The following is a 9551-nucleotide window of genomic DNA, read 5'->3' on the forward strand; positions in this document are numbered from 1 at the left end:
TTCGAAAACGCCAAAAAGTGGGTAGTTCCACAATTAGTTCTGGTACTATGAAAAGGTTCCCGCGGTGCGAAAGGCCCTCTAGATAACACTGAACCAAACACCACCTTTAGGACACAAAGCCAATGTATCTATGTTTCTATCAGGTATGTGCCTGAAGTGACTTGTATCAAAACAATTAATCTATGATAACAGACAGTCTTTTGAAAATCATATTTCCCATGTTACAAAAACAGCATTCTTCCATCTTAGAAAAATTGCCAAGTTACGAAACATGTTACCTGTTTGATTTGTATCGTGAAAAGCGCTGTACAAATAAATAAACTTGAATTGATAACAGACAGGGTCATCTAACTGTACTGCGGTGACAACATGCCTGCATGCAGAAACAAATAGAGAACAGGGTGGATTATATTACAGTGATATAGTATAATACAATTTAATCATATCAGCTATTGGCACTGTTATCATGTCAGTTAGCAAAACTGTATTCTCTGGTATACAAAGATGTTTTACAAATGGTGTTCCCCAGGGCTCGATTATGGGTCCTATCTCTTTCTGCAAATACTCAGATGTTTGTTACTGGCCCCCCAGGATAAATGCAGAGGGAGTATATCTGTACATACCCGGGTCATAGATATGGTTCTAATCATTTTCCTCCTAGATTTTTTCGGCTTCCGCTGAACATCATCATCCTCATCATAAAGGTCCTAAAACAGAATTTCAAGAAATCTGATGCTTTTGATAGGAAGAGATCCTTTTCTAAAGAAACGGGGCAAAATATTAAATTAACCACAGTGCAAAAACCAGTTTCTTAATCACTAATGTCACGAATTCGGTCCATGGACTTCCGTTTATTCACCACCAGAGGTCACCCTTTCCATTACATTGACTCTCGCACAACACAAACTGTTGCATAGCACCCCGGACTACATATCCCATCATTCTTTGCACGATTTGCACACTGCACTGATTGCACTCATTGCACACAGCTGTTTCTAATCACCTCACTCACTATATAACACCCACTCTAACCACCTTTCTCTGCTGAGTATTGTTTAGCCCGTACCCCATTCCGAGTCTCTGAGTTTTCCTTGTTTTTGCCTTGCCTTGCCTGTTTTCACGGTTTCTGATCTTTGCCTGTTTTCCTGGATTTTTCCCTCTCGTCTCACCCCTGTGATTCTGTCTGCCGATCGGTGACCTACGCTAGCCCTGGGACTATTCTTGTGTTTTGCCCGCCATATACCTGTTTGCCATTGTTTGACCCTGCCTGTTTACCACATCTCTTTAATAAAGCCTGCAGATGGATCCACACGTCTCACGTCTCGTCAGCCCCATTACAACTAACTACCCAAAATCCAGTATAATCAGCCATTAAACAATGCTACCAGTGGATGGAATTCTTTTTTAGGTAAATTCTCCCAATACAGTATCGTTTTAAAGTTAACTCATAAGCGAAAACTAACACCAACGAAAACCAACACCAATAAGACCAATGATATTGACAGATTACATTCATAGCAGAAAACAGGGAATTATATAAAAATTTACTTTTTAAATTTTTTTAGAGCAAGATATATGTCATATTGGTGAGAACTCCTGACCTGGCCTTGAACAGCGTCATCACTCGCCTCTTGCTCTGACGAGTAACTATCATCGTCATCTTCAGAATAGTTATCCATATCTGGAGAACGGTCTAAAAGAGAAAGAGACATTTAATGACCCCACAGTACTTGACATTTTAATGCAGCAAAGGCCTCAGGCATACAGTACCATCTAACATCCAAAAAACCCAAAGCATTAAAATGATTCATTCAAAACGTAGCAATTTTATTGCTTCAATTTGAGAACACTTGAGCTGCTGAAGCTACTTTCCCTTTTAATGCACCACAGCATCAGTCACTTTTTCTTTGTGTGTGCTCTGAGATGATGGATGGGAGGATGTTTTGTGGTACAGAGTGTTTCCTGGGGGACTTTTTATCTTAATTGCAGCTTAATGCACTCAAACTGCCCATTAGCATCTTTAAATCAATGTAATGACTGTACATAAACAGACCCAATCACTGATGGAATATTGTGGTTTGTACAGTCATGCAATTGCAAGGACAACTGGGTATATGGGGTGGTTTAGTGTAGTGGTTAAAGATTTAGCCAGTGTGTGTTCCCCTCCTTGCCATTTAGATGTTGTTACAGTTGTGAAATTTCGAAGGCAAAAAAGTACATTGTCTCTTGTCAATACTGTAGGGATGTATGAAGCACAGCCTAACGTGATTCGCAATTGTGTGGATTCCTATTGAAATGACTGGACTGCCCACAGAAATTCGCCCAACAACAGTTCTGTCAAGACAACTATCTGAGAGTTTAGTATGGTAATATACATGGCAATGTTAATGTGTTGGGTCTTGAAATAGATTTGCTATGTGCTATGGCAGAGCAAGTACTGAGACTTAGACATGCTGCTGTGCTGCACATATAACATATAAAATAATCCCCATATATAACATACATGAAATTATCCCATAGCAAATCTATACAGGTGGAGCTGGGGAAGTTGGAGGGTATCTGAAGCACACTGTGACTGCTACAGCAAGCACTAGCCGAGTATATGAATATTGAGCAGCAAGCTCATTGGCTGAAAGAAACCAATCAGCTGTGCCATGTGAATAATGATGTGATTATGTCAGACTGAATTAGAACCTATCGGCCTGCGCCAACTAGAGTTTCATGAGAGCACTTTGCATTAAATGTGAACACACTTTTCAATTTGAATATATTGATACATTTGTGTGAATCACCTGAAGCTTTGGCCTTTGTCTCTGGCTGACCACTGCCGTCTTCTGGGTCAATAGGTTGACTTGACAGTGAGTAAACACTGAGTTCCGCTGCACGCACCGGTGCTTCCTTCTCGTTACTATGGAGACCTAAAATCTGGCCTCCATCTGTCGGGTGCTGCATCACCTTTAAACATAAACACTCAGAAATAAGTAACACATGGTCAAAAGAGTTTCCTCAGACACATTCTTGTCCATTCAGCTTAACTCCAGCTCATGACCTCCATCTGAAAGCCTCAGTTTTTTGTCAGTTCGAGGTTGCATTCCCAATCAACCTCTTGGATAGATGAATTGTCCCCTATGTTCAGTGTTTTCTGTGTTTGAGTCTCTATTGAATATGATTATCGCTGGAATCTCAGCAGAGAGGAATTTGGAATTTGCGGGGGTGAAACTGCCAAGATTAATTGCAGGCATTTTCAGAAGGCTAAATAGCTGAATAAAATGCAAGAGTAGGTGCACGCTCACATAAAGGCCCCCAACACTCCTATACACTAGACCTTTTTAAGAATAATTGTCTCATATTACAAGACATATTAGTCATTAAGTGTTCTAACATTCTAATTATTATTAACATGAGTGACCCCAAATGGAAAAACTCTTACAAATACAAAAGAGAATGAAACTTTTACACTCATTTCATACTTTTAGCAATGAATATCCACCTAATACTTCAGAAAACTCAACCATATTTGCACTCTGAGTTTTAGAATGACTACTTTCTCAAACTTCGTAATCACTGCTTTGTAGTTACATTTTTTAATTGCCTTTGTAATGACAAAGTTGCCATTTAGTACCTTCAAAATGTATTAACTTGAAAGTACTATTGAATAACACAATAAAGTTCAAATTATAATCAAGAATATATATATATATGGCAAACCTGCGGCAACCAGTGCTGGAAGTAACACGTTACAAGTAACGCCAGCTACTTTGTTTTCCCATTTATTGACTGGCAGCTCTCCTGTCCCCATGTTGAGAGAAATCGGGAATAAGTGCAGAGGCGTTGTGTGTGCAGTGTGATCATGATTGCTGACTAAACGTGAACATGCATTTACTCATTTCACTAGCACAAAAACAGATTCAGTATTCCTCAAAATGACCGCTGAACAGTTTGCCGAAAGGTTTGTTTGAGCGAGTAACACAATACTGTAATGCATTACTTTTAAAAATAACTTTCCCCAACACTGGTGGCAAAAATAGCCAATCCATCACTATGATATCAATGCATATGGCTCCTTTAATGTGTGATATGTGAGAGAACAAGTATTGACATATTGACTTTACATGAAAGCTGTGAGTATGAGCTGCTTTGCTACTGCAGAAGGGTGAAATAAAGAGATCACAGTCAGTCTGGCAGAAGCTTCAATGAACTGGACACCAGGGTTTTGTGTACCTCAGCCATATTAATAACACCAACAGCCAGCGTCTTGTAGCCCAGAATAGTTCTGTTTTTATAGCGTTTCCTCCTTTGAAGCATGATCTGCAGCCGGTTGGCATCTCTCTTCAGGAAATGTGGGTACTAAAGAAAGGAAGTACGACAGTACAGTGATTTGAGCGTATTGTTGCTTGAGATTACATCATTTTTATCAGCATCATTGTGACAACGCTAGCACACACACTTTATTTGATGAAATCTTCCCATCACTCTTCCTGTCAAAGCAACTCTTAAAGTGTCAGCTATAAATGCCGGATATCTGACCCAAACCGTGGAAAAACATAGAGAGTTCTCGGAAGAAACAAAGGGTAATGAAGTAAACACTCCATGCAAAGAGAACTAAAACCCTGAAACATGAAAGCTTTCAGAGTAAATTCAATTTTAGGTAGTTTTAAGTTGATATATTCTCACACACTTTCTCAGTTAAATATGCAACAAGATAGGGATGAGTAATAACAAAAAAAATCACAATATTTCGAAATTTTGTTCAAAATGCTATATTAAAACATTTGTTTTATCGTACAGTGTACAAAAAATAACATAAAATAAAATAAATACATAAAAAATCTGGAAATACCAGTTCCAAAGTAAAGGTAATCATACCACGCATTTGATTAGATTGTTTTTTTTTTCATTTAATTTACAGTCATGTTATTGCAATGACACGTTTTATTTTTTCTCCCTCTAAATGTAACCAATTTTAATTTTTCTGTTTTATTTTTATAGGGAATTACAGTGAAAAAACACGAGTAAATAATGACTGATTTGACATTTGACATGGGCGAACTATTCCTTCTAAGCCCTATTTGGATGGGACTACACTGAAAAAATGTTGTAGGCTTTCCTTTGAAACCACTTGCTAGTGAACTTCACAAAGAATTAAAAAAAAAAAGGGCAAGTAGCACTGAATTAAATGTGAAATTTTCAAAAAATATTTTTTTTACACTGCAGCTTTTCCTAAGCAGGTTAGAGAAAGAAGTAAAGAAGAATGTAATCTTAATTAATTATATTAATATTTAATCTTATTTCAGTGGATGTATTATTCATATCATATTCATAGACTGAACTCTGTTTTATTACCTAAAATATTCAGATCACATGACCTACCATAACGCCAAGATTCAGACAACAGACATTCTCACCTAAGTAACACCTAGTCCCATCCAAGCTGGCACATGAAATCACATTTGTCTTCTGTTAATAAATGAAACAGTATAATGCTTAACAGCATATGTTCAGATACAAACATACAGTATAAGAAGACAGATGTACCTGCAGGGAAAAGGTGAGCTCCAGGTCTGTTTCCATCAGGCCACTGGGTGGGAGCATGTACTCATTCGACCTCAGGATGCGTTTGGACCCCTGAAGACATGGAAAGACATCTGTCTGTTCTCTGTCTCTTACAAACACATGCATTCAGTAATTATCACAGAAGAAACTTCTGATGCACCCTCAAGCAAATCAAATCAAATGTTGAAGCAAAGTCTGAAAATAAACCCACGCAGTCTCTTGCAAATTGAAATGTTGTCCGCATGGTTTGACAGCGAAAGCATAAAACAAGACAGAAAATGACTCAGTCACACTGAATGTGTTGAATAATTTGTGTTCCTTGTTACTGTCCGTTTCGCTTCGCTGCAAACCACTTGCAGGCACATCTGAGAGGCAAGTCACGGATATGAGCTGTCATACTAACTAGACAACAGAGACCCCTGCTTTAACATTCATCTGCCTGCTAATGTGGCGATCCGTCACGGCCCAGCTCACGTGAAACACATACACACACACACACACACACACAAACAGATAATCACTACTGGTTGACCGATAAGGGGTTTTAATGGCAAATGCACATATCTAAACTAAACATTGCCAGAGTGGCCAATAGCTACATTCAAGTGTGGAGTCTCTTTTGCTCACCAAGGCTGCATTTATTTAATCAAAATGACTGATATACTTATAGTTGTGATCAAAGCTGAATTTTCAGCATCATTACTCCAGTCTTCAGTGTCACATGATCATCAGAAATCATTCTAATATGCTGATTTGCTGCTCAAGAAACATTTCTGTTTATTATCAATGTCGAAAACAGTTGCTGCCAAATATTTTTGTGGAAACTGTAATACGGTTTCAGGATCACATTTTTTTTCCTGTATTGTTTAATACAAATAAGCAAATAAAATGTACACAAGATGTACATTTAATTTAAAATGTACTCAATATTACATTAAAAACAATAATTAAAACGACCCATTGAGAAGACTTCTGGTAGATTCTAAAACTGACTCTTGGTGGCTAAATAATCTAAACATAAAGAAAAAATAATCTGGGTGCTCTAAAGGCTCTAAAAGGAGAAGAGGCTCTAAAATTGTTGAACACAATCTATAATCACAGACACAATCAGTCAAAATCAGTGGTTCTCAACCTTTTTGACTCTAAAGCACCACTTTGTCCGAGACAATGTTCAAAGGCCTTCCTATTTAAGCTTCTGTTGTAATAATGGTTTGATTGATGAATGATTTTTAGTGTTTTTATTTCGTATTTTTAGCATTTTAACAAGATGGTATGCTAATATTACTAAATGTAAATAATTTGAAAACTTATTGGGGCCCCCTAGTGGACCCTGGTCCCCTTGGTTGAAAACAACTGGTCTAGATACTGTTTACTCTTATGCTTTGTTGCCAACTTTCTGTATATGACCAAATACCAGTGAGCGATTAATAATTTACCACAGTAGGTACGTGTAAAGTTCAACAAACTACTTCGCGCTGTTGTTTCTTTCTGGTTCAGATGACCTGCCGCCTGTTGTTTTGGACAATAATACAGTTGAATGCACATAAATTAAATACAAAAGATGTGCAAACTGGTAGTGATTTTTCAGTAGTCTCAATTTGGAAGGCTACTGTCCAAACCCATGCGCAGAACTAACACAATGTGAAGAAGCTCTCTGGAAACCACAGAATACATCCATCAAGGTGTCTCTGCAAAAGCACATTCAAGCCTTCTGTTTCTTGAGCTCCAAACAAAGAGTCAGAGAAAATGCCCCGCACTAACAAGCTCTGAATGAAAGCAAATGCACGCTCAGTCTGCTTGTGTCCGGCCTGCAGACTAGCTGTGAATGGTTCGGCCTTCAAAGTGGACACTTCAGTGAGCAGAAGAGGAGAAATAATGAGATATCTGTCAGAAACCCATCTTCTGTCCTTTTGAAGAACAGCCATGATTTTAATCGCTGAGGCGCCGCTTTGGGAGTATAACACAACCTTTCTTTTCAGTGTCTGATGAGCACAATGTAAACCTGTTTAAAACCTTCAATGGTCCATCTGGAGGAGATGAGTGGGTGAAACAAGTGCTCTTCATGTTACCTAAGAGGATGTGCTCTAATCCTCACAGAATGAGTGACAGAATAATTTTCTGTTGGGAATTAGATCTAAGACTGATCTTTAAATATCACTGACACTCAGTGACATTATTTTCATAACAATTAAGCACATTCCCTCCCTAAACTCTTATTACTGTATTGCAAATGTTTTTTACTCTTGATTTTTATTCTCAAATGTGATTCTCATTATATTCTCATTACTGTAATTACTGTGACACAATGCATCAATACAGTGATTTTTATTCAACTTTGCATAAATTAAAAGCAGTACAACAAATACTACCCAGTCAACACATATCATTGTGAGATCAAATTGTTGACTGGGTACCTTGATATATAAATAATAGTTAAAGTTGATGTGCAAATACATGCAATTATTACATCTTTGGACATGTAAGATCATATCCATGCTGTGAGGAAAAATCTAAAATGTATCATCATGCTTAACTGTGAATGGACATTTCATAACCATAATAATTTACATATTTACAATAGAAAATGACCCTAAAAGCCCTCTTAATTTTCTTGACTGTTCAGGTTTGTTGATCTTTTTTTTCATGGCAGGTCATGTCAGCAGAAACATTTTTTCACAATGTAATGGAAAAAGATTGGGACACCAGATTAGAAATCTGTTGCAGATACGGCATGCAAATGCTAATGTCGGTCTGAACAGATGCATTAACAGGCGTTCATTCAAATTAAAATGTTTATCACACAGAATGCATTTTTCCATTCCAATGCTTTTTCATAGTTAATGTAAATGCGCTAGACGGACATGTATGATCATATTTGATCAAGACGCTGTGCCAAAAAAAATAGTAGCAAGTTGGCATGGCAACTGTTTTATTTGAGTTTTATTTTTATTTAACTGTTTTATCATTCCTGAGTGCTGAGTCTCGCATTTTTAGACGCAAAGACACGTTCTGTGGGAACAGCCCCTAAAACATAATTTTTTTGGTTTTTGCTATTTCCCTAAGAAAATGAATATTTAGTAATATATATAATATAGAAGTACAAATATTTCTCTTTTTTAGTTAAAGCTTTGTTAAAAACAGTTAAAGCTTTACAAAAATACCAAACCCAAACCGTGTGACCAAAGCGACCTATGTGGAATGCTAAGGGCCTCCAAGTGCTCTGAAATGACCCCCTCAGTATATCCCACAATGCACCTCTTCAGCCCCCCCCCCCACATGCCATCTTATTGCGTTCAATCCTATCTTCCCACTGAGCAAGCTGTCGCCTTGGCAACAGCTCACAGTTACCAGAGTGTCTTGTGTAAAGCTCTGAGCCCGTGTGATATCAAACACCGAGCGACACAGCAACACTCCACCTTCGACAGGCCAGAACATACACAGAAGTGACATAGTAATAGGGGTGTAAATCGGATGGTTCATCACTATACGATACGATATCGAGTCTCATACCCAGTGATACGATATTTGCCGATACCTCAAAAAATTCTACGATACGATTACGATTCGATTCGATACATGAGTATATCTATCGATATTATGATATTATATACCTATTTTAAACAACCATCTACATTTTTATTAACTCACAAATGCAACCAAAATATATAACATGAACATTTATCTGAAATTTTCACATCCTGTACCTCAATTGGGACATTCACAACAAAAAAATAGGCCTACACTTTTATTTCTGTTCTTTCTCAACTGTTTACGTTAAGACATATGCCTAACCGACTGCGTTTACTAGGATATTCGCCAAAACGTGCATTTTGAAGTAATTTTGTCTGTATTTATTCATCCATGCACAAAAAAAGCGGAAGAGAGCTCAATTTAGTATTCGGTGTAGATGCGGCTGTCTGTGTGCTTGCGCTTCAGATGTGTGCGCACTGCACAGAAAACTTCTCACACAGCGCTCGACTGTTCCGCCAACAATCCCG

At 37.8% G+C, this 9551-nt stretch overlaps 1 protein-coding gene across 1 annotated transcript in view; it reads right to left on the reverse strand.

Annotated features, from left to right (window-relative positions):
* Nucleotides 1-9551, reverse strand: part of LOC107702247 (phosphofurin acidic cluster sorting protein 2-like) — a gene marked incomplete at its 5' end in the record, with an annotated part of 35559 nt that overhangs the window by 24569 nt on the left and 1439 nt on the right. Inside the window, 5 exons of the mRNA XM_016504500.1 lie at nt 624-707; nt 1602-1693; nt 2793-2955; nt 4222-4347; nt 5536-5625. Of these exons, the coding sequence (XP_016359986.1) occupies nt 624-707; nt 1602-1693; nt 2793-2955; nt 4222-4347; nt 5536-5625 (555 nt within the window). The remainder of the gene's footprint in view (nt 1-623; nt 708-1601; nt 1694-2792; nt 2956-4221; nt 4348-5535; nt 5626-9551) is intronic.

The sequence above is a fragment of the Sinocyclocheilus anshuiensis genome, unplaced genomic scaffold (assembly GCF_001515605.1).
Source record: "Sinocyclocheilus anshuiensis isolate Anshui unplaced genomic scaffold, SAMN03320099.WGS_v1.1 scaffold666, whole genome shotgun sequence".
Lineage (NCBI taxonomy): Eukaryota > Metazoa > Chordata > Actinopteri > Cypriniformes > Cyprinidae > Sinocyclocheilus > Sinocyclocheilus anshuiensis.